Below are 24542 nucleotides of genomic sequence, written 5' to 3' on the forward strand. Positions count from 1 at the left end.
GACAGACAGACAGACAGACTCAGAGCCCCGCCAGCGGCCCACACCCACACCTCTCGTGTCCCTACATGGCTGGGGGGAGGGGTGATCGAGGTCATTGCTGGAGCTCGGCTTGGGTGACCTTCACCCAGTTGGACAGTCCGGGCAGGAGCTCTGCTCTCCGCTCCCTGGTGCCGGCTGCGGTCTGCTCGCCCTCCGGACGCCCCAGCCCCCAACATCCGCCATCAGAGAGAGAGTCCCCGATTCTCTCTCGCCTTGAGCAGTCTCTGTGTCTGTCTCCGGTCCGGTCCGAGTCGAATCGCATTCAGTCCTACTGTCTGACTCTGGCCCGGTCCGAATCGAATCCAGTCTTACTGCCTGTCTCCAGCCCGGTCCGAGTCCAATCCAGCCCTGCTGTCTCTGTGTCTGTCTCCGGCCCGGTCCGAGTCCTCCCAGAATCCTCTGCTCCGGTCGTTGACGTGACTCAGTCGCCCGTGTGCGTGTGTGTGTGTGTGTGTGTGTGTGTGTGTGTGTGTGTGTGTGCGCGCCTGCGTCCAGCGGTGCGTCCGTACAGCGCCTCACCCTGTGGGGGGTGGACAGGACTCCCCTCGGGCAGCAGACATGACCGGGAGCCCCACCAGTCGCCCTGACGCCAGGGGCCCGTTACTGCCAAAACATCGAGGCCCCCACTTTCATCACTCGCGTTAACAATTATTAAAGAAGGGATCCCCCCGGGCCCCCCCTCCCCTCCTCCCCTCCTCCCACGTCCTCTCTCTCTCTCTCTCTCTCCCTCGTTAATCCCCACGCCGCTCTCTCTCTCTCTCTCTCCCCGCCTGTCTGAGCCGTGATGGATGAGCAGCAGTAAATCTGAAAGTCAGCAACTTCACATTCCAGCTGGCGTGAGGGAGGAAGGGGTGATGAGAGAAGAGCGATGGACTGAGACAGATGGACCTGAGAGAGAGAGAGGGGTCAATACACACACACACTGACTGGACACTCCAGTACATTAACACTGCACTGAGAGAGAGAGGGGTCAATACACACACACTGACTAGACACTCCAGTACATTAACACTGCACTGAGAGAGAGAGGGGTTCATACAGACACACTGACTGGACACTCCAGTACATTAACACTGCACTGAGAGAGAGGGGTTAATACAGACACACTGACTGGACACTCCAGTACATTAACACTGCACTGAGAGAGAGAGGGGTTCATACAGACACACTGACTGGACACTCCAGTACATTAACACTGCACTGAGAGAGAGAGGGGTTAATACACACACACACTGACTGGACACTCCAGTACATTAACACTGCACTGAGAGAGAGAGAGGTCAATACACACACACTGACTGGACACTCCAGTACATTAACACTGCACTGAGAGAGAGAGGGGTTCATACAGACACACTGACTGGACACTCCAGTACATTAACACTGCACTGAGAGAGAGAGAGGGGTTAATACACACACACTGACTGGACACTCCAGTACATTAACACTGCACTGAGAGAGAGAGGGGTTCATACAGACACACTGACTGGACACTCCAGTACATTAACACTGCACTGAGAGAGAGAGAGGGGTTAATACACACACACTGACTGGACACTACTTATTCAGAGTGTGCAAAATCCATCAAAACCATCTGGCTCAGTTAGTGATTAATTGGCCCCCCCAAATCTTGTCCAGCTGTGTCTGTGTGGCTTCAACAACATGGCTGGGCAGCTTGTTCCCCACCCCCACCACCCTCTGTGTAGAGTCGTGCTTCCATTTCTTAGTCTCAAATGTGCTTTCCTAGGGTTTCCTCCTTTGTCCTCTGGTTTGTCCTGCAGAACAGATATCTGTTTCAGAGCCTTTGCACATTTTGAGTGCTGGGATCAGGTCACCCCGTGACTAGAAGATCTTAATCTGTCAGTGTGGGCCGTTCCTCCAGGTCCTGTCAGGCCCCTGGTTCTGATGCTGGAGCTGGGCCGTCCAATCTGTAGCGTGTCAACAAAGATCGCACACCAGGCCTCTCAAGAGCCTTGTGTGTGTGTCCTGGTGTCCTGTCCAGGGTGTGTGTGTGTGTGTCCTATGATGGACTAGTGTCCTGTCCAGGGTGTGAGCGTGCGTGTGCGTGTGCGTGTGTGTGTGTCCTGTGATGGACTGGTGTCCTGTCCAGGGTGTGTGTGTGTCCTGTGATGGACTGGTGTCCTGTCCAGGGTGTGTGTGTGTGTGTCCTATGATGGACTGGCGTCCTGTCCAGGGTGCGTGCGTGCGTGCGTGCGTGCGTGCGTGTGTGTGTGTGTGTGTCCTGTGATGGACTGGCGTCCTGTCCAGGGTGTGTGTGTCCTGTGATGGACTGGCGTCCTGTCCAGGGTGTGTGTGTGTCCTGTGATGGACTGGCGTCCTGTCCAGGGTGTGTGTGTGTGTCCTATGATGGACTGGCGTCCTGTCCAAGGCGTACCCGTTGCTTGCTGGGATAGACCCTGACTCCCCCCTGACCCCTTGCTGGAAGAAGCCGTTAGCGAGCAGCTGGAGGGAGTGCTGTTTGATGGCGTCAACCTGGAAGCTCCCGAAGGCCACTAGTCCTCCTGCAACAGCTCTTCTCGCGCCCTGGGGATGAGGGTCTAATCCCCATCGCCGATAACTACCCCCAGTAACAGGTGACATCCAAGAGACCCTCCTGCGCCCCAATATATATATCCACCAACAGACGTGTTAGTCACGGCTTGAGCATCTGAGTCAGGCCCTGCACAATGCTCAGAAATGTGGGACCGGCCAGAGCTCACAACCGGTGTTGTGTTACTGATGGATTATCTCTGTCAGCAGATGATCAGTTTATAGGTGTACAAGCTCTGCTTCAAGCATAGGCCCCCTCAAAAGAGATTCTGCGAATTGTCCACGAGTACAGTAAGGCGCACATATATACATGACGTGTGTGTGCTGGATATATGTGCTGTGTGTATTAACGTGTAAATATAGCAGTGCGGTATGTCAGAAGAGAAACCCGAATCTTTGTCATCATGTACTGGTTAATCTGTGTACAACACTTCTCGCTCTTACACACACATCCTGTGTCATTCCTCCACTGCATTTAACACTCAGCATATCAACACTGCACTGAGAGAGAGAGGGGTTAATACAGACACACTGACTGGACACTCCAGTACATCAACACTGCACTGAGAGAGAGAGGGGTTAATACAGACACACTGACTGGACACTCCAGTACATTAACACTGCACTGAGAGAGAGAGGGGTTAATACAGACACACTGACTGGACACTCCAGTACACTAACACTGCACTGAGAGAGAGAGGGGTTAATACAGACACACTGACTGGACACTCCAGTACATTAACACTGCACTGAGAGAGAGAGGGGTTCGTACAGACACACTGACTGGACACTCCAGTACATAAACACTGCACTGAGAGAGAGAGGGGTTAATACACACACACTGACTGGACACTCCAGTACATAAACACTGCACCGAGAGAGATGTTATAATTCTTTACTATAAATATAACAGATGCCCAGGAGAACATTTATAAAACAGGGGTTGTGTTCCTGCAGTGGAGTTGCTCTGCTTTCAACTGTAAAAGTTCTTGAAATCACAGTGTGGGTTTAACCTAATCTACTGCAGTAAGGTTAGTATAGATCTAGTATAGATCCTGTGGGTGTGAAAATGTCTGTGCTCTTTAAGGTGTGGGTGTTTCTCTGCTCATCTGTTTATCTCATCTGTACACTTACGTCTCTGTTTATCTAGTGAAAGCACCAGTTTATGATCCTAATGCACCTGAACCCCAAACCCGAGAGGAACTCCTAAAATGTAAGGAAAATATTTTATTCATAAAAAACTGAGAAACTGCAAATGGGATACATGTGGCTCTAGGATCTATATCAATCTGTTTATCTCTAGGATCTATGATAGGTTCTGTATTTATCTCAGTGTGTTTGAGGTGTGTCTCTGGGGTCTATATTAGGGTCTGTATTAATCTGTGTGTTTGAGGTGTGTATCTAGGGTCTATATTAGGGTCTGTATTAATCTGTGTGTGTGAGGTGTGTCTCTAGGGTCTATATTAGAGTCTGTATTAATCTGTGTGAGGTTTCTTCTGCCCAACCATGTTCCTATGTCACCTATTTTATTGCTCTTGCTCTCAGATTTTATTCCACTGACCCTTGATGACAGGACAGCCCAGAAGTACCTGTGGATTTCAGAAGAATCACGTCGAGTTTCCCGTCGCACAGAAGAGACCTGCCCGTATCGGGAGTTGCCTGAGAGATTTGAGCACTGTCCACAGGTGACTTTATCATTGCCCATCAGAGCACACTACTTTCTGTTGAATTAACAGAAGTGCAGTGTTAATGTACTGGAGTGTCCAGTCAGTGTGTCTGTATTAACCCCTCTCTCTCTCAGTGCAGTGTTAATGTACTGGAGTGTCCAGTCAGTGTGTCTGTATTAACCCCTCTCTCTCTCAGTGCAGTGTTAATGTACTGGAGTGTCCAGTCAGTGTGTCTGTATTAACCCCTCTCTCTCTCAGTGCAGTGTTAATGTACTGGAGTGTCCAGTCAGTGTGTCTGTATTAACCCCTCTCTCTCTCAGTGCGGTGTTAATGTACTGGAGTGTCCAGTCAGTGTGTCTGTATTAACCCCTCTCTCTCTCAGTGCAGTGTTTATGTACTGGAGTGTCCAGTCAGTGTGTCTGTATTAACCCCTCTCTCTCTCAGTGCAGTGTTAATGTACTGGAGTATCCAGTCAGTGTGTCTGTATTAACCCCCCTCTCTCTCAGTGCAGTGTTAATGTACTGGAGTGTCCAGTCAGTGTGTGTGTATTAACCCCTCTCTCTCCTGCTGTCCAGGTTCTGTGCCGGGAGGGTCTCTCCGGCCTGCGGTGTTACTGGGAGGTGGAGTGGTCCGGCTGGGTGGTCCTGGGGGTGACGTACGAGGCGATCGGCAGGAAGGGCGAGAACGGCGCCTGCGGGCTGGGCGAGAACCGGCACTCCTGGGGTCTGGGCTGGGCCGGGTCCGAGTACCAGGCCTGGCACGACGCCGAGCACTGCGACATCTCCGGCACCCCCGGCAGCCACGTGCTGGGGGTGTACCTGGACCAGCCCGCCGGGGTGCTGTCCTTCTACTGCCTGAAGGGCGGCGACGGAGAGGAGGAGGGGGGCGAGGCCGAGACGAGGGCCGTGCTGCTGCACAAGTTCAAGACCCCCTTCACCGACCCCCTGTACCCCGTCTTCTGGGTGGGGCGCAACTCCCACTGCCTGATTCGGCGCATCTAGGCTCCGAGCGGCTCCGGGCGGGGGGGGGGGTGAGGAGGAGGGAGGAGAGGAAGAGCTCCGGGCCGCGCCTCTCGGGATTTGACCTCCCTCCGTCCTCGTCATCCTCACCGCCGTCTTCGTCACCCCCCCGCCCTCCGCTCTGTCTTTGACTGGTGTGTCCTCGCAGTAATTAAGATTCGGAATCATTAAAGATTTTGTCCCTTGGATGGTTCTTGTTCCTCACTGTCGTCATGCTGTGACTCAAGAGTGTGACCCCCCCCCCCCACCCAACTCTCGCACCCGCGACTCTGTGAAATAAAGCCCTGCCTCCCTGTCTGTGTGTGTCCACTCCTCTGACCGGCGGTCTGTTGTCCGGCCGTGCGTGTTCGAACAGGTCATAGGTCACCCACACAGAACAGGATTCTGATCTCCCTGCTGGAGACGGTCGCGTGCTCCGCCGGTCCCCGAGTCCTTGGGACAGCCAGTGCCGGTGAGTTCGCTGTGGATGTGTGGCGCCATCTAGTCACTGACACTGAAACTGCGGCTCTATCTGAGTTCGTGTGCCAGTCGTGTTTCGATGTGTTTGCTAGGACTACAGATAACACACTAAACCCTGTCGCCTTTCTCTAATGAGCTTACAACACAGCTATGAAATCATTCATTTAAAATTTCTACAATTTTGGTCGATGGCTTTATGTGCGCCCCTAATTTTCTTCCTAAGATGAAGTCAATGCTTCTTCAATACTAAAGGTTGAAAGGGCATGTAAAAAACTCTTCTTTACACAGAGGGTGGTGGGGGCGTGGAACAAGCTGCCCAGCCGTGTTGTTGAAGCCGGTACCCTGGCTTCTCTCTAGACACAGCTGGGTGAGCTCCTCCAGTCAGGACAGGAGGCTCTTCTGTACACAGAGAGTGGTGGGAGTGGGGAACACGCTGGATGAGATCCTGGGGTCAATTAACTACTGATTGCCAAATGGCCAGATGGGTCGAAGGACCTCTCGTTTGTGGCCCTCTCTTGGCCTCGACGTTCGATTCTGAGCTGTGAAACCAGGCTCCATCTCTCGGTTCCATACCCCCAGCTGGACCCCCTGTGGGGAAGAGGCTGGGTGCTCGCTCCCCATTCCCAGAATGCTCTGGGGTGCTCGGGCTGCTGCCTTATGGCCATGATACACGACGTGGACTCTGAGGAATGTCAAGTTCAGGCTCAGCTGTATTATTACTGAGAGACAGGCTCACTGTCTGTTCCTCAGGCTGGGACAGGAGATCACACACTGTATTATTATTATTGAGAGACAGGCTCACTGTCTGTTCCTCAGGCTGGGACAGGAGATCACACACTGTATTATTATTATTGAGAGACAGAATCACTGTCTGTTCCTCAGGCTGGGACAGGAGATCACACACTGTATTATTATTATTGAGAGACAGGCTCACTGTCTGTTCCTCAGGCTGGGACAGGAAGTCACACACTGTATTATTATTGAGAGACAGGCTCACTGTCTGTTCCTCAGGCTGGGACAGGAGATCACACACTGTATTATTATTATTGAGAGACAGGCTCACTGTCTGTTCCTCAGGCTGGGACAGGAGATCACACACTGTATTATTATTATTGAGAGACAGGCTCACTGTCTGTTCCTCAGGCTGGGACAGGAAGTCACACACTGTATTATTATTGAGAGACAGGCTCACTGTCTGTTCCTCAGGCTGGGACAGGAGATCTCACACTGTATTATTATTATTGAGAGACAGACTCACTGTCTGTTCCTCAGGCTGGGACAGGAGATCACACACTGTATTATTATTGAGAGACAGGCTCACTGTATGTTCCTCAGGCTGGGACAGGAGATCTCACACTGTATTATTATTATTGAGAGACAGACTCACTGTCTGTTCCTCAGGCTGGGACAGGAGATCACACACTGTATTATTATTGAGAGACAGGCTCACTGTCTGTTCCTCAGGCTGGGACAGGAGATCTCACAATGTATTATTATTATTGAGAGACAGGCTCACTCTCTGTTCCTCAGGCTGGGACAGGAGATCACACACTGTATTATTATTATTATTATTATTATTGTTATTATTATTATTATTATTATTATTAATGAGAGGCAGGCTCTCAGTCTCGGTTTCTCAGGCTGTGATGACAAGAGGTCACACACTCGACTTCAGCTCTATTGAATTAGGGCAAAGGGCATTGAATCAGGAGTAATTTTCCAATATTAGAATATTTGGACCAAACAATAATGCAAAGCAGGAAATGGACTGCAATTCCCGGCGTTCTCTGTCAGCTACGCGCCTGCGCAGATGATCCGCGTTGTGCGCGATGCAGGCCGTCAGGGTCAGCAGCGCTGATTCCCAGGCGCTCCAAGCAGGGAAGGATCTTTCCTATAAGACAACGATGGTGTTTGCTCCTGACGCCGTGAGTTAAAGGACAGAAACGGGTCAGGCCCAGCTCTCCAGGTCCAGTCGCCGCTCATCCGAACCGGTGAGTGAAACCGGAACCCGTCCAGCTTCTCGGCTGCTACCATGTCAGTTCCTGACCCAGACAGACGCTGCTCCCACCACCGACTCTCCCGGTCGGCATCTCAGGGCTGAGACGGAGTGTTTTGTAACAACACAAATTTGGGGTGTGTGTTGGTGGTGAAAGTGGGGTCCTCTAACTCCTCTCGATAAGCCTTGCAGATAATATATCCGACCTGCCCTGGTACTGCTGTCTGTATCGATCCAAGCAGGGCTGACGACGAGAGCGACGATTTACAGTTTGGCTACAGCAGTAATAGTTCACGACACGGACAGTTCCGTCGACCGACATAGACACAGACACAGGCGCTTTCATTCCCACACGGCTCTTACTGTAGCAACTTCGGGGGGGGGCACTGGCGTCTCACGAAGAGATTAATAGTATCATTAACAACGTCGAGTATTTCTCTGTCATCTGGTGGGCTTCTGTGAGATAAATCGTGACCGGATTACCTAGAAACGCTCAGCGTTATTGACGTGATATTGTAACGGGGCGGCGAGGTTTATAATGTACCCCGGAAGACAGTGGGGAAAAGATGTCACTCTTAATAATAGAGGAGCTGGTTGGTGTGTTGTTGTGGACCGCTGTATTTCAGTGGAGCTAGTTTGCATTAATTAATCTCTTCCTTGTCGGGGGGGGGGGGGGTTAATGAGTGTTTATAGGCTGAGATAGAAGATTCCACAGGCGTACACACTGCCTAGTCACTGTCTTCTTACCTCCTTAGTTAACCTAAAATGCTCCCCCAATATTCGGTGTCTGGCCATTTCATTAGGACACGTATCTAATGGGTGGCATGTTGAATAACGTGGACACTTAAGGAGGACCTGTGCATACACTCATTGTTAGAGTTGCTTTCCAAAGTCTCCTTCTCCTGTGTGTCTCTCCCCCAGGAGCTGTAGAGACCAGTGCTCTCCCTGACACTGGGGACAGGGTTCCAGTCTGATCAGAGCTGTTATTAAAGTCTCTTCTCCTGTGTGTCTCTCCCCCAGGAGCTGTAGAGACCAGCGCTCTCCCTGACACTGGGGACAGGGCTCCAGTCTGATCAGAGCTGTTATTAAAGTCTCTTCTCCTGTGTGTCTCTCCCCCAGGAGCTGTAAAGACCAGCGCTCTCCCTGACACTGGGGACAGGGCTCCAGTCTGATCAGAGCTGTTATTAAAGTCTCTTCTCCTGTGTGTCTCTCCCCCAGGAGCTGTAGAGACCAGCGCTCTCCCTGACACTGGGGACAGGGCTCCACTGAGCTGCAGCACTGTGAGCAGGAGTGGGGCTCCAGTCTGAGGCAGGACACAGAGCCCACAGCTCCTGAAGACAGACAGGGGCTCCCTGAGCAGCACAGGAGCAGACAGAGTGAGGAGGAGCTCAGAGGACCAGAGTCTGTCCACATGGCAGAGCCAGAGGCTGAGTGTGCACCTCCAGATCCCACCACACTGGGGACAGACCCAGCGAGCTTCACTCCTCTGTGTGTGAAGAGCGACCCGGATCTGGACTCTACCCACGCTGCGGATCTCCTGAAGCCTCTCGGCGCTGAAGAGCTGAACTTGGAGCCGAGCCTGAGGTCGACGCAGATCAAGAAGGAGACCGCCGGACCGGACGGCATCAAGACCGAAGAGCAGAGCGACTCCGGGTCCTTCGGCGGAGCAGAGCTGACCTCCGTTAAGACAGAAGACGAGCCCCTTCCGGTGTCTGAACGCGTGAAAGACGAGGAAGAAGAAGAAGAAGAAGAAGAAGAAGAAGACAGGGGCGAACCGCAACCCGCTCGGGCCGTCGAACCCGGGACCGAGCGGCTCGAGGACCAGGGGAGCCCCCCGTCACGGCGCAGCCCCGGGCCGCCCAGCGCGGCGGAGTCCACCCGGGACGCGGAGGGGCGCTATCACTGCACCCGCTGCGGCAGGACCTTCAACCACGCGGGGAACTGCAAGAAGCACCAGCGCGTCCACACGGGCGAGCGGCCCTACGCCTGCCCCCAGTGCGGCAAGAGCTTCCGCTTCATCGGCAACTTCAAGAAGCACCGGCGCGTCCACACGGGCGAGCGGCCCTACGCCTGCCCCCAGTGCGGCAAGAGCTTCAATCAGTCGGGGGCCCTGAAGGACCACCAGCGCATCCACACCGGGGAGCGGCCCTACTGCTGCGCCCAGTGCGGGAAGAGGTTCAACCACCCGGGGCACCTGAAACACCACAAGCTCACACACACGGGCCAGCGGCCGTACGCCTGCGCCCAGTGCGGGAAGAGCTTCAACCACTCGGGGCACCTGACCTACCACCGGCGCACGCACACGGGGGAGAGGCCCTACTCCTGCGCCCAGTGCGGGAAGAGCTTCAGTCACACGGGGCACCTGACCTACCACCAGCGCACGCACACGGGGGAGAGGCCCTACTGCTGCACCCGGTGCGGGAAGGGGTTCATCCACGCGGGGGACCTGAAGAGGCACCAGTCGGTTCACGCGAGAGAGAGGAGAGAGGGGGGCGGGGTTAGCTCCGGCCCCCCGATGGGGGTGTCGTAGAGACGCCGGACACCTCCGGGCCTGCAGCCAGCCCGCGGCTGCTTGCCTTACCCAAACAAAGGGAAGGAAATGGTGACAAATTAGTTCACCTGTTAGTTTTATTCTGCGCCCCCTGACCAGGAATTGCCCGCTGGGAAGAGTGAGGAAGTGTGGCCCTGCACCCCATCCCCCCCTCCCTTTGAGGGAGCCAATCACCGATCATCTGTTAACACGTCACGTGTAACTCCAAGCCCCACCCCCCCCGTAATAGGCTAGGGTGATATTGGAAGATGTTGGTGCATCTCTCTCCAACAGCATGGCATGCCTGCAGGTACCTTAGGTGGCCACAGTGGGGGGCTTTGCCAAACCGATCCCATCGTACCCTGGGCAGCGCTCAGCCAATCGTGTGCAATGGCTCGGGGGAACCCTGGTCACGTGACCCAGGCTCACATCCGTGATTATGGAGCTCAGCCTGCACTCGAGCAAGTGCCTGGACCACCTGCTCTCGAGACAACCCCCCTGATGGAGATGCATGCTGAAGTTTAATCTACAGCCGGACTCCTCTCCTGTACTGGACACTGATCACACAGGAGAGAGTGTTTAATCTACAGCTGGACACTGATCACACAGCAGAGAGTGTTTAATCTACAGCTGGACTCCTCTACTGTACTGGACACTGATCACACAGGAGAGAGTGTTTAATCTACAGCTGGACACTGATCACACAGGAGAGAGTGTTTAATCTACAGCTGGACTCCTCTACTGTACTGCATGATGGTCTTATTGTACATGGGTGCATCAGAACTTACTATATGTATTGTAACTGACATTCATGTCTTTATTTATACTTTCATTGTTTCCTCATTGAGCAGTAAAGTTATTTAATCCAGTAAGTGTAGTTATGGTGTGGGGCCATTGTGCTAAGTGGGGAGGGTCGCAGGGGGGCTGGAGTCGATCCCAGGAAGCAATGGGCACAAGGTGGGGTACCCCTTGGACGGGACGCCAAATCATCACAGGACAGACACACACAAACACACACTCGCACCAGAGCCAGTTTTCCCAGTAGACAACCCACCAGCCTGTCTGTGGACTGTGGGAGGAAATCCCTGTGAACACAGGGAGAACACGCAAACTCCACACAGACAGCACCCCAGGGACTGAGCCCGGGGCCCTGGCACTGTGAGGCAGCAGGGCTCAGCCCTGTGCCAGCCCTGTACGTGTAACTGATCTCATAATACATGTTATTTTAAACCCGACTTTCCTCGCGCTTGAACCTCGTCTTCCTTAGCACATTAAATATACACCCTATGCTGCTGCTGCTGCTGCTGTTTTTAAATCTCGCCTCGAAACTCGTTTCCCACGACCTTGATTCTTAACCTATTTCTTTTCGTTTCACATTTGCACGTGCTTTTCTCCCCGTTGTCTGTACGTTTCGACGGATGATAGATGTGGAGTGCCTTGAGGATGCTCTGGGTGGACGTGGACGGGGGGGGGGGTGGGGGCTACGTGATTATACAAATGGATTTCGTCCGGGGTTTCTGCCCCGATAGTGCTTCTAGTGCCGCAGAAGAAGAAAGACTACAATTCCCGACATGCTGTGTGAGCGCCGCGCCTGCGCAGACGGCCGGTAATGTTTGGTGAGGGAGAGAGGCTCCGTGTGCTGTGCGGCCCAGGCCGTCAGTCATGGTTGCTTATGTCCCAGGTCCAGGCGCTCCGAGCGGGGAGGTTCGGGTACTGGCTCCGAGGCCCAGCCGGGGTGTGCGCGACCGGCCCCGTGAGGTAAGAGAGGCAGACGGGTCCAGCCCAACGCGTCTGCTGCAGAAGGCGGCAGCCGCCCCTCGCCCTCGCACCGGTGAGTGAAACCCTCCTACCTCCGTCCGTCCGTCCGTCCCTCCGTCCGTCGTGCCCGAACCTGGCCCGGGCGGACGTGTCGCGCACCGCGGCGCCGCCTCCGGAGCCGGGAGGGAGTCGCGCGTCGGCGTTGCTAGGCGCCCGGTCTCCGGGGAAGGGCGTCAGGCGGCGCGGCGTGCAATTGCGTAGCTTCCGGTCTGCGTCACCACGGGCGGAAGTCCCTTTCCTAGCTTCTCAAGCGGGCGGGCTGTTCCCCCCCCTCTGGTGTTGACGATAGACAGGCGCTCGGCTCACCAGCCCGCATGTCATAAGGAGTGCGGTGGTCAGCGTTAAATGCCCCCGCCGGGTTTCAGCCTCTCGAATTTACACCGAAGCCTCTCGAAAATCGTTTTTGGTGTTACCACCAGTGTTTGCTAGGCCTCGTATTCCACTGTCATAAGCAAACCTACACGTATTCATGCGCTTATTTCTATTGAAGAGTAAAGTTTTATTTGAAGTCCTGTATTTTTTTAAAGACATGGAGAGTTTTCTAAGTCCGATTTCCATTATTATTTTATGTTTTGTGCCTGAGAGTTAATGGCGCTTGACACCTGTATTTTAAGAGCACTGGTTTGTGTGTTGATGTGGACAGCCGTATGTCAGTGACACTGGTTTGTGTGTTGATGTGGACAGCCGTATGTCAGTGACACTGGTTTGTGTGTTGATGTGGACAGCCGTATGTCAGTGACACTGGTTTGTGTGTTGATGTGGACAGCGACATTTCAAAGGCACTGGTTTGTGTGTTGATGTGGACAGCGGTATGTCAGTGACACTGGTTTGTGTGTTGATGTGGACAGCGGTATGTCAGTGGCACTGGTTTCCATTAATTAATTACTTCTTCGTGGGGGTGGGGGGATTCATCAGTGTTTACTGGCTGAGATAGAAGTGTGAAGATTCCACAGGTGTACACACTGCCTAGTCACTGCACTACAATCTAACTTCCTAACTTCCATTATAAAACTTTTTGCTGTGAACCTAAAATATGGTCCCCCAATATTCAGTGTCTGGTCACTTTATTAGGACCCATTCATAATGTGCAACACATTGGATAACATGGACACTCATCAGAGCTGCTTTCCAAAGTCTCTTCTCCTGTGTGTCTCTTCCCCAGGAGCTGTAGAGACCAGCGCTCTCCCTGACACTGGGGACAGGGCTCCAGTCTGATCAGAGCTGTTATTAAAGTCTCTTCTCCTGTGTGTCTCTTCCCCAGGAGCTGTAGAGACCAGCGCTCTCCCTGACACTGGGGACAGGGCTCCAGTCTGATCAGAGCTGTTATTAAAGTCTCTTCTCCTGTGTGTCTCTCCCCCAGGAGCTGTAGAGACCAGCGCTCTCCCTGACACTGGGGACAGGGCTCCAGCCTGATCAGAGCTGTTATTAAAGTCTCTTCTCCTGTGTGTCTCTCCCCCAGGAGCTGTAGAGACCAGTGCTCTCCCTGACACTGGGGACAGGGCTCCAGCCTGATCAGAGCTGTTATTAAAGTCTCTTCTCCTGTGTGTCTCTCCCCCAGGAGCTGTAGAGACCAGCGCTCTCCCTGACACTGGGGACAGGGCTCCAGTCTGATCAGAGCCGTTATGAAAACATCAGTGTGGTTAATAATCAAAGTGTGACTCATCATTTCTCATCATGGTAATTTATTAAATATTGCATGAAGCTTAAAATCATGTTGGTGGAGAGAATTCTTCAAAATGTCTGAATGTGGAGAAACTCAAAGGCCTTAAGAGGTTCTTGGGCTCCATGGAGATTTTGGCAGCGTTGTGTCAGTAGGAAGCTGATGTATAACTTTAGGTTACAAAGGTTATATACACAGGTTACAAACCCATGCGTGTCTGTGTATCAGCACACCAGAGCTGTAAAAGAGAGGATTTTTATAGCATCATGGTACCCACCTTCTAAGGGAGTAATGTGTTTCGTACCAGAAGTTGTGGAAGCTGTCGCACAGTCTCGATATAAATTAAGAACTATGAACAAATTTAAATGTTATTTCTATAGCCTTATTTATAAGGCGCTATCAGTAATATAAGATCTCCTGTGTCCAGCTAATTCCTTTACTAAATATACCCGGACAAATATGAAACCTCTACATTATGTATATATTACATTATCAATATAATACAAGTGGTTAAGCAAAATAAATTAGAAATATTTTCGTGTATCTTTTACATGTCGTAGTAAATTCCTTCTATCAGTAAATCGCCCAGCACAGGAAGAGCTGGAGAGCCAGGGGGCGTGGTCTTCTCTCCTCGCAGGGCGGGACTTCCTGTCTCGAGCCAGTGGGGCTGTGCGGGGTCTCACCTGCAGGTCCGTCCCGCTGGAAGAACAAGTCTCCCTCCGTCAGGAGAACCGGACTCCCTGACCCGCCCTGAGCGGGTCCCTGCTGGGCCGGTGAGTCACGCTGAGTCTGAGTCCGTCTGTTGACATCTGAGCTCATTTCTGACCGCAGCCTGCGGGCTGCTCCCCAGATGTGTGACTTTCTGAGCCCGCTGTCTGCGCTGTGTCCTCTCGCCCTGAGCACAGGGTGCAGGTGCTGATCCTGCTGGAACTGTGGTTCCGCTGGGCGCACAGTGCCCACCCGGACCCGGACCCGGACCCGGACCCGATCAGCGCCCGTTACTATGGCTACCATAAAGCGCTCACCGGAAGCCGGAAGTGCGCTGGAGATGTTCGTGTCCGTCAGTAATTCTACAAACACGATATCAAACTGAGACCCCAAAGGTTGAAAGAATAGGGGAAATTCCGGATATTTTATACGATTTAGAAATTTCTCCTGTACGGCGTTTTATAGATTAAACAAAGATGGCTGAAGCAACCCGAGCTCTGGTTTGCGGTGGTTCTGGTTCGAAACGTTGTTTCCTTCAGTAAGAGGGGAGTCCAGTGACGAGCACAGAGAGAGGTGTTATCAGTGTCTTCATGCTTCACCGCTGTTTATATTGAGCCCCTGCAGTGGGAGTGAAGAGAAAACAGTGTCCTGTTGTTTCTGTCACGTCCCCTGGACTGTCAGCCTGCTCCTGTGTCTGGGACCCAAATCTTTTTAATAATTGTGTTCAGTGTAAGAAGACTCTGCTAAGCTCTTTTGGTCACATGTTTCATACATTTTCTTCTTGAAAGAAAAATTCTACCAAATACTAACTTGTACATTGAATGTGTCCTGAGATTAGTAGGGCATTGTATTAATTTAACATAAATAATACAGACACTAACACATCTGAAATATCTTTATTGAGATAAATGTGGTAAAGAAAGTTTGACTAAGTTAAATAAAATCTGGTTATGAAAGTTAAACAGCAAGAGAGAAATATTTAACAGACAAAAATGTCCATTCTCAGAGCAGGTGAATAAAGTCTCTTCTCCTGTGTGTCTCTTCCCCAGGAGCTGTAGAGACCAGCGCTCTCCCTGACACTGGGGACAGGGCTCCAGTCTGATCAGAGCTGTTATTAAAGTCTCTTCTCCTGTGTGTCTCTCCCCCAGGAGCTGTAGAGACCAGCACTCTCCCTGACACTGGGGACAGGGCTCCACTGAGCTGCAGCACTGTGAGCAGGAGTGGGGCTCCAGTCTGAGGCAGGACACAGAGCCCACAGCTCCTGAAGACAGACAGGGGCTCCCTGAGCAGCACAGGACCAGACAGAGTGAGGAGGAGCTCAGAGGACCAGAGTCTGTCCACATGGCAGAGCCAGAGACAGGCTGTGTTACACAAGGACTCAGTGTGTCAGGGTGTTCTCTGTGTGTGAAGGGTGAGCTGGGAACTCAGGATGCAGTAGGATGTGGTTGTGTTGAACACAAACTCCAGATACTGGAATCTAAGAGTTTTAAAACAGAACCTCAGTGTGAGACACAAGGATTTGATGCTCAAGAATCTCATGAATCCTGTTCAGATATTGTGTCTCCCAGAGTGAAGAGTGAAAGTGATCTGGACTCCAGCTACACTGCAGATCTGTCCAGGATTCAGTCCCTTAGCACTGCAGCACTGGATACTGAGTCCCATCAGGAGTCTGACCAGATTAAAACAGAAACCACTGGATTAATGAACATCCAAACAGGAAAAGGAAAGAATCTTGAACAGATTCACACAGGAGAGAGACCATTCTGCTGTGGATTGTGTGGAAAGAGTTTTAGTCGGGCAGGACACCTCAGGCGTCATGAACAGATTCACACAGGAGAGAGACCATACTGCTGTGAACAGTGTGGGATGAGTTTTAAGCAGTCAGGAGACCTCAAGAGTCATGAACGGATTCACACGGGAGAGAGACCGTACTGCTGTGAACAGTGTGGGATGAGTTTTAAGCAGTCAGGAGACCTCAAGAGTCATGAACGGATTCACACGGGAGAGAGACCGTACTGCTGTGAACAGTGTGGGATGAGTTTTAAGCAGTCAGGAGACCTCAAGAGTCATGAACGGATTCACACGGGAGAGAGACCTTTTTGCTGTGAGCAGTGTGGGAAGAGCTTCATTAAGGCCGGAGACCTGAAGCGTCACGAACGGATTCACACAGGAGAGAAACCGTACTGCTGTGAGCACTGTGGGAAGAGTTTCAACCGGGCAGCACATCTCAAGAGTCACAAGCGGATTCACACAGGAGAGAGGCCGTACTGCTGTGAGCAGTGTGGGAAGAGTTATATTCTGCCAGGACAACTGGAGCGTCATAAACTCATTCACACAGGAGAGAGACCACACAGCTGTCAGCAGTGTGGGAAGAGCTTTATCAGGGTAGGAGACCTCAAGTATCATGAACGGATTCACAAAGGAGAGAGGCCGTACTTCTGCAAATACTGTGGGAAGAGATTTGGCCGGTTGGGAGAACTCCATCGTCATGAGAATATTCATACGGGAGAGAGACCGTACTGCTGTGAACACTGTGGGAAGAGTTTCAGCCAGGCAGGAGACCTCAAGGCTCACGAACGGATTCACACCGGAGAGAGACTGCACTCCTGCAAACACTGTGGGAAGAGTTTCATCCGGGCAGTTGACTTCAAGCGCCATGAACTGATTCACACAGGAGAGAGGCCCTACTGCTGTCAGCAGTGTGGGAAGAGTTTTTACCGGGCAGGAGATCTGAAGGGTCACGAACGGATTCACACGGGTGAGAGACCGTACTGCTGCGAGTACTGTGGGAAGAGCTTCTATCGAGCCGCGCACCTGAAGCGCCACGAACTGATTCACACGGGACAGAAACCGTACCGTTGCAAACAGTGTGGGAAGAGTTTCACTCAGGCAGTGCACCTCAAGGGTCACAAACGGATTCACACGTGATACTGACAATACTGCTACACACAGGTTGGGAAGAGGATTGAGAGCTCAGGCCGAGCTCATAGTCGTGAGCGGATTCACACAGGACAGAAACTGTACTGGTGTTTACAGTGTAAGAGGAGATTCTGTCTGGCAGAGCATCTCGGAGAGGTGGAGTGGAGTGATTCTCTTTTCAAAGATGCTGCAGTACCCCAGGCAGAGCTTCCCTTAACAAAATCACAGAACAGCACTAAAGGGAACTTAAAATAAAATGTCCCCTAATCTGTTTTTTTCAAAGCCAGAGAAGGCTGAAGAAGAAGGCTCCACAGCCAGAACGTTGTGTTTCCTTTCTTCTCTTTTCAGCATGGAACAAACCTTTACTTGTTCCAAAAATAAAACAGAAAACTTGTGGGTGTTTTTGTCCCAGGGGATGTTTTTTTTCTGTATGCTACAGCTTTAAATTGTGATTAATACATAGGGTGACGAAGCATTTCTCTTAAAATAAATTTACTTTTTTATTACATAATTTCCATGCATTGCATGTTGGTATTTTCATTATTTATAACTGCAACTTTTTATGAAGAGTTTAAGTAATACTCCCATTTCCTCCCGAAAGAAGGGAGAATCATTTTATGAATGTGATATTGACCCAGTTTTACTAACAGATGATCTAGAAAGAAATGTTATTTTTTCACATTACATCTTACAAAGTACAATAGAACATCAAGGTCCTTAAATCTAATATTGACACTTAAAGGCTTAAGGTTTTGAAAGTCGACCCAAAATACCTATAAATAAAAACCACAAATAAACTTGTCAGAATTTCTTTCCAGCTCTATTGGACACACAAATGATCTTGTTTATGTTTGAATCTAGAAAGTGTTAGTTTAACGGGATAAAACCGAGCAACAGTTTTAAATGTTATTGCTTTATCCTTGGTTGTAAGGCAGTACCTAGTGGGAGTTACTCCCGGCTCTCTCGTGTTTCACAAGGCTATCCGGCTACTTCAATATTCTGTCTCCTTTTTAGTATTTCTGGTGTTGAAATAAAAACTTATTTTAAAAACATCTGGACAATAACAACCATTTTATAGAATATATCCGGGATCAATCGATATAAACTAGGCGGTTAAACAAAACACCTGCTTACATCTGTAGAACATCTTTTCATGCAAATGAAAAAGGAGATGTTTATGAATGTGTTGTGTTTTCCCAGCTGTACTCCTGCCGGCGCAAACTGTAGAGGAAGGGGGCGTGGTCTTCTCTCTTCTCGGGGCGGGATTTCCGGTCTCGCGCTGCTGGAGCACAAAGGTCCGAGCTCGCGCCAGTGGGGGCCGCGCGTGTCTCCGCTGTGCAGGGTCTCACCTGCAGGTCCGTCCCGCTGGAAGAACAAGTCTCCCTCCGTCAGGAGAACCGGACTCCCTGACCCGCCCTGAGCGGGTCCCTGCTGGGCCGGTGAGTCACGCTGAGTCTGAGTCCGTCTGTTGACATCTGAGCTCATTTCTGACCGCAGCCTGCGGGCTGCTCCCCAGATGTGTGACTTTCTGAGCCCGCTGTCTGCGCTGTGTCCTCTCGCCCTGAGCACAGGGTGCAGGTGCTGATCCTGCTGGAACTGTGGTTCCGCTGGGCGCACAGTGCCCACCCGGACCCGGACCCGGACCCGATCAGCGCGTGCGTGAAGCTTTGTTTACACTGAAGCGGCGCGAGCGGTGGTCAGTGGGGTTTTGGGGGGTCTAGTTTGTGATCAATACAGAAGTCTTCGAGTCCGGTTCGGGTTTGAATCTCCGGGGTCCGTGTCCCTCAGTAAGAGGAGCGGAGCGGAGTCCGGCTCGTCTTCCAGCTGACCCGAGTCCTGTGGAGTCCCAGCGAGTTCAGGAGCAGTCCGAGCGGAGTCCAGTGACGAGCACAGAGAGAGGTGTTATCAGTGTCTTCATGCTTCACCGCTGTTTATATTGAGCCCCTGCAGTGGGAGTGAAGAGAAAACAGTGTCCTGTTGTTTCTGTCTCGTCCCCTGGACTGTCAGCCTGCTCCTGCGGTCGGGACAGGTCTGTGTAATTGCTGCTCTAATCCGTTAGTTCAGTTCGGTTTACTCGTCGCGCACAAGTGCAGTGATACGCTTATCTGCACGCATGTTCCAATACAAAGACATTGAAGAATCGCCAAAACATGGACACGAACAGCAGTGACAACAAAAGTGAAATAACACAACTTAGATACAAGTCAGCACAACCATGCGAGTCAGTGATCGAGGTGCAGTAATTTCAATTCAATTCAAGGTGCTTTATTAGCATGACCGATGGGTACAATCAGTGTCGCCAAAGCAAATAAAAATAATGAAATTCACATGAAACAAAACAAAAAATAAAAGTAAAATAAAATCTACAGACATATTACAGACATTTACAACAAAGACATATTATAAAATATTGACATATACTGTAAACAGAAGGCGCATTATTGGGAGACGGACTCACTGTTCCTCGGGCTGGGACAGGAGATCACATACTGGGCTGCCAGTTCAGCTGAGTTCCCTCACTGTCTCTGAATCTGGAAGTCTGATGGTCTGGCCTGACCTGATCACCCCCTGTGACGTCTTCAAGCTGCTGCCAAACCCCACTGTTACCCACGTGTGATCACGCACTCTCAAGAAAAATCAAACGTAGTAAGGACAGTTGAAGATGGACCTATTTTTTCTTTGTAGCTGCAGTTATGTGCTGGGACCACGTTAAAGCATTAGCGATGAAGGTACCCAGGGACTTGAAAGCTGCTCACCATCTCTACAGCCACCCCATTGCTGTGAAGAGGGGTGCGGCCCCCCCCCACCCTGCTTTCCGAAATCGATGACCGGCTCTTTGGTTTTGCTGACGTTGAGGGAGAGACTATTGTCAGTGCGCCACTCCCCCAGGCTCCTGACCTCACCCCTGTAGGCCGTCTCATCCTTAGCGGTGGTTCGGCCAGTGGTGGTACTGTAGGGTCATCAGCATATCCGTAGAAGGAGTCGCAGCTGTGTCTGGCCACGAGATCGTGGGGTGAACAAGGAGAACGGCAGGGGGCCGAGCACACAGCCCTGGGGGACACCTATACTGACTCCAGGTCTGCGGTCTGCCAGTCCGGCGGTCCAGAATCAGGCCGCAGGGACAGGTGCGGCTGCCTGGGTCATGAAGCTGGCGGACTAGTCTGGATGGAGCTGTAGTGTGAGGGGCGGGCGCTGTAATCGATGAATAGCATTCTGACGTGTGCGTCTTTATCTTCCGAATGAGCCAGGGCAGTGTGAAGAGCCGGTGAAACGGCGTCGTCAGGGGGCCTGCTGCGTTCAGGTTGTTGTTGTTGTTGCCAGGAGCACCAGCGCCGGCAGTTCCGTGACTCTGGACTTTCCTTCTAAAATTCCAAGGAAGTCCTGCGGGAATGTTTTTTTTTTTAACTTGTTCTCTAATGATATTGTACAGATATGTTTTCCTGTTTGCCTTCTGTGTTTTTATTGTGATTCTAATGAACGGCACTTGATGGTTCTAGTCAAATATATTACGCCTGTATTTTATCATTTGAGTCTGTTAAAGCTGATAGTTCCTCCCCCATGCTTCAGAGTTTTCTCAGAAGCACAAGACGAGCCAGGAGAGGTTGGGAGCCCAGATCTATTGACAGGTGAGAGCAGGACAAGCCTGCAGCAGAGTGAAGGAAAGGTCAGAGTGTGGAGGGAGAAGGACCTGCAGTGACTCCAGAAACAGCAACTCATGGGTGAGGCCTGGTGGAGGAGTGTCATGGCCTGGGCATGAGCCCCCTCCTCTGGGACCGGCCCACTCGTCTGGACTGATGAGTCCCTGATGAAGGAGCAGCAGAGTGAGCTGTGATCTCCACAGAGACAGGCTGTCTGCTTATGCAGAAGAAAGTGCTTCCTTACTTAGTGGACAGAGTTTCACTGTTCAGCAGTGTGTTTCATAATGTCATTTAACATAGATCTACCAACAGTGTGTTGAGATAAACATGGTTAGGAAATGTGGTTAGGAAAGTTATATGGAGAGAAAGGAAGAAATGTTTTGCAGATAACATGTTATATAGTTGTCCTGATATACACTGCATGAACTAATGTCATTCTCAGAGCAGATGGATAATGTCTCCTTCTCCTGTGTGTCTCTCCCCCAGGAGCTGTAGAGACCAGCGCTCTCCCTGACACTGGGGACAGGGCCCCACTGAGCTGCAGCACTGTGAGCAGGAGTGGGGCTCCAGTCTGAGGCAGGACACAGAGCCCACAGCTCCTGAAGACAGACAGGGGCTCCCTGAGCAGCACAGGACCAGACAGAGTGAGGAGGAGCTCAGAGGACCAGAGTCTGTCCACATGGCAGAGCCAGAGCCAGGCTGTGTTACACAAGGACTCAGTGCACCAGGGTGTGCTCTGTGTGTGAAGGGTGAGCTGGGAACTCAGGATGCAGTAGGATGTGGTTGTGTTGAACACAAACTCCAGATACTGGAATCTAAGAGTCTTGAAACAGAACCTCAGTGTGAGACACAAGGACTTGATCTTCAAGAATCTCATGAATCCTGTTCAGATGTTGTGTCTCCCGGTGTGAAGAGTGAAAGTGATCTGGACTCCAGCTACACTGCAGATCTGTCCAGGATTCAGTCCCTCAGCTCTGCAGCACTGGACACTGAGTCCCATCAGGAGTCTGACCAGACTACAAAAGATACCAGAGGAAATGTGAACATTCAAGAAAGAGTAGTCAAGAATCATGAAAGAATTCACACAGCAGAGAGACAGTACAGTTGTGAGTACTGTGGGAAGAGCTTCAGCCAATCAGCAGCCCTCAGAAGTCATGAACGGATTCACACAGGAGAGAGACCGTACTGCTGTGAACAGTGTGGGAAGAGTTTCAGTGTGGCTGGAGCCCTCAAACGTCATGAGCGGATCCACACAGGAGAGAGACCGTACTGCTGTAAACAGTGCGGGAAGAGTTTCAACCAGGCAGGAGCCCTCAAACGTCATGAACGGATTCACACAGGAGAGAAACCGTACTGCTGTTTACAGTGTGGGAAGAGTTTCAGTTTTGCAACAAATCTCAAGATTCATGAACGGATTCATGCAGGAGAGAGACCGTACCGCTGCGAACATTGTGGGAAGAGTTTCAAGCAGGTAGGAGCCCTCAAACGTCATAAACGAACTCACACAGGAGAGAAACCTTACTGCTGTCAACAGTGTGGCAGGAGTTTCAGTGTGGCAGAGACCCTGAAGTGTCATGAACTGATTCACACAGGAGAGAGACCGTACTGCTGTGAACAGTGTGGGAAGAGCTTCAGTTTGGCCGCACATCTCAAGATGCATGCACGGACTCACACAGGAGAGAGACCGTACTGCTGTGAACAGTGTGGGAAGAGTTTCAAACGTTCAGGAAAACTCAGAAGTCATGAACGGATTCACACAGGAGAGAGACCGTACAGCTGTGAACAGTGTGGGAAGAGTTTCAGTGTTTTAGGGTCCCTCAAACGCCACGAACAGCTGCACACAGGAGAGAGACCGTACTGCTGTGAGCAGTGTGGAAAAACTTTTAGTTTGGCCGCACATCTCAAGATTCATGAACGGATTCACGCAGGAGAGAGACCGTACTGCTGTAAGCAGTGCGGGAAGAGCTTCCACCGTTCAGGAGACCTCAAGACTCACGAGCGGATCCACACAGGAGAGAAACCGTACTGGTGCGAGCACTGTGGGAAGAGCTTCAATCAGGCCGGCGCCCTGAAATATCACGAACGGATTCACACGAGAGTGAAACCTAATTCGTGTGAACAGTGTGGCAAGAGTTTCAAACACGCCGGAGCCCTCAAGCGTCACCAACGGGTTCATGCAGGGGACGAACCATTGTAGCGGTTCCAGGCATATTATTTCACTTAGAATATAAGTGTTATCATTACTAGAAGTCTTTATGCGGCCTCGAATCAAGCAGCTTAGGCTTCTGTGAAAAAGCAGAAGAATTCTGCTCAGAAGAGACGTCTTCTGAGATCATAAAGATCTTCCGGGTCTTGACCAAGATACCAAGAAGCTGTCTACATTCTGAACCATGTAATGATGTACAGCACAGCTGGACTCTGGTCTCCTTCTGCTAAGACTATGGGTCCAAGGTCACTTTCCCTCCCCCAGAGGAACATCCAGCAATGAGGAACCTGCAGCAGGGATACCAGAATTGTCCATGATCACATCCTGTGATGTCTTACCTCAGACTTTAGCACACAACTCATTGTCATAGGTTTACTGACCAGCTTCTCATCTCTCTTCAACTAATCTGGAAACTCTGAATTTCCGAGCCACGACACTTCAAACAGCCCTTGTTGTTATTTGCGAAATAAGAGGGCGGGAATGTTTTTGTTGACATACTGAGTGTCCTAGTATATTCACTAAGAAGCTGTAGCACTAGGTAAAGCGCTCTCTCTCTGCACTGGGATACTCCCAGCACAGAACACGCAGCTGACAACTCAGACCACAGACTGGCCCAGCTCTGTCTTCTCAGAGGGGAGTTTTAAATCACCAAGAACATTTGGACAGCAGATCTTTTGAGTATGAAACTTTTTTTTTCATGTTAAAAATCTCGGGGCTTGAACCGTTATTCTAAACACGATTGATCGTTCTCAGTAGGAAATGCGTATTTACTTGTATCTGAGGAAATGAATGCAATGTAATTATTTGAGACTGATAAAAGCCTCTGAGCTGGAAAAGAACACGGTACAGTGGAGATATTCTAACTCTGGCTTTACCTCTCCTCTTTCTAATCTCGGAGTTAACGATAAACCTTTCGTGTCGCAGCAGATCAGTTCACAAATACCGATACTTGTTGGTTTCTTATGCATGTTTTGTTGTGATGTGTATTGTGGTGCTGCCAGTCTCATTGATATATTGTGCAGCCTAAGCCCAGTCTCCCTGCACTATCCTGAGTGAAGAACGATGTCCTGTTGTTTCCAATTTTCTCTGCACACCTGTTCTCCAAGTATGTGGACCTAATGACTATTTCTGTATCACTTTGATGAAGTTTGTAAGACAGTCCTTTGTGCCAAATTGAGACAAATGGTTTTTTGAAATCAATAAAGCAGGCAAATAATTTTCCTCTATATTTCTGGTGGACATGTTTGTTTATAAGTGTGGACGGATGTGCAGCTGCTTAGTAGGAAGCTGCTGTGACTTTTACTCTGGACTCTTTGCTTGCTAAGGAAAGCCA

The 24542-nt window shown here is 50.9% G+C and overlaps 4 protein-coding genes across 5 annotated transcripts in view; all 4 read left to right on the top strand.

Annotated features, from left to right (window-relative positions):
• LOC148829013 (tripartite motif-containing protein 16-like protein) overlaps positions 1 to 5465 on the top strand; it is a 9393-nt gene extending 3928 nt beyond the window's left edge. Inside the window, exons 2-4 of the mRNA XM_088923307.1 lie at positions 3740 to 3802; positions 4135 to 4274; positions 4832 to 5465. Coding sequence (XP_088779433.1) covers positions 3740 to 3802; positions 4135 to 4274; positions 4832 to 5257 — 629 coding nt within the window. The 3' untranslated portion in view covers positions 5258 to 5465. The remainder of the gene's footprint in view (positions 1 to 3739; positions 3803 to 4134; positions 4275 to 4831) is intronic.
• A 2086-nt stretch (positions 5466 to 7551) lies between these two features.
• On the top strand, positions 7552 to 11132 carry LOC148829014 (uncharacterized). Its single transcript, XM_088923297.1, has 2 exons — positions 7552 to 7725; positions 8949 to 11132. The coding sequence occupies exon 2, from the start codon at positions 9142 to 9144 to the stop codon at positions 10258 to 10260; it is 1119 nt and encodes a 372-aa protein (XP_088779423.1). The 5' UTR covers positions 7552 to 7725; positions 8949 to 9141; the 3' UTR covers positions 10261 to 11132.
• A 4200-nt stretch (positions 11133 to 15332) lies between these two features.
• On the top strand, positions 15333 to 24432 carry LOC148829015 (uncharacterized). Of its 2 annotated transcripts, XM_088923286.1 has the most exons (3): positions 15333 to 17204; positions 18566 to 18804; positions 21490 to 24432. In XM_088923286.1, exons 1-3 carry the CDS (start codon positions 15788 to 15790, stop codon positions 21496 to 21498), a joined length of 1665 nt encoding a protein of 554 aa, XP_088779412.1. In that variant the 5' UTR covers positions 15333 to 15787; the 3' UTR covers positions 21499 to 24432. The 2 variants fall into 2 exon arrangements, with proteins under 2 accessions (XP_088779412.1, XP_088779411.1); XM_088923285.1 differs by lacking the exon at positions 21490 to 24432 and having other exon boundaries at positions 18566 to 19001.
• Positions 21508 to 24432, top strand: LOC148829016 (uncharacterized). The gene has a single exon (XM_088923289.1). The coding sequence runs from the start codon at positions 21683 to 21685 to the stop codon at positions 23198 to 23200; it is 1518 nt and encodes a 505-aa protein (XP_088779415.1). The 5' UTR covers positions 21508 to 21682; the 3' UTR covers positions 23201 to 24432.
• Positions 24433 to 24542: the final 110 nt, after the last annotated feature.

Source organism: Atractosteus spatula, chromosome 8 (assembly GCF_055471065.1).
Source record: "Atractosteus spatula isolate fAtrSpa1 chromosome 8, fAtrSpa1.hap1, whole genome shotgun sequence".
Taxonomy (NCBI): domain Eukaryota; kingdom Metazoa; phylum Chordata; class Actinopteri; order Semionotiformes; family Lepisosteidae; genus Atractosteus; species Atractosteus spatula.

What these genes read in the sequence shown, in the direction of transcription:
- LOC148829014 (XM_088923297.1), top strand. Translation starts at nt 9,142, where the DNA reads ATGGCAGAGCCAGAGGCTGAGTGTGCACCTCCAGATCCCACCACACTG.
- LOC148829015 (XM_088923285.1), top strand. Translation starts at nt 15,788, where the DNA reads ATGGCAGAGCCAGAGACAGGCTGTGTTACACAAGGACTCAGTGTGTCA. An exon ending in TCACGAACGGATTCACACGG is followed by an intron (nt 17,205 to 18,565) that starts GTGAGAGACCGT and finishes GTGTTTTCCCAG; the next exon opens with CTGTACTCCTGCCGGCGCAA.
- LOC148829016 (XM_088923289.1), top strand. Translation starts at nt 21,683, where the DNA reads ATGGCAGAGCCAGAGCCAGGCTGTGTTACACAAGGACTCAGTGCACCA.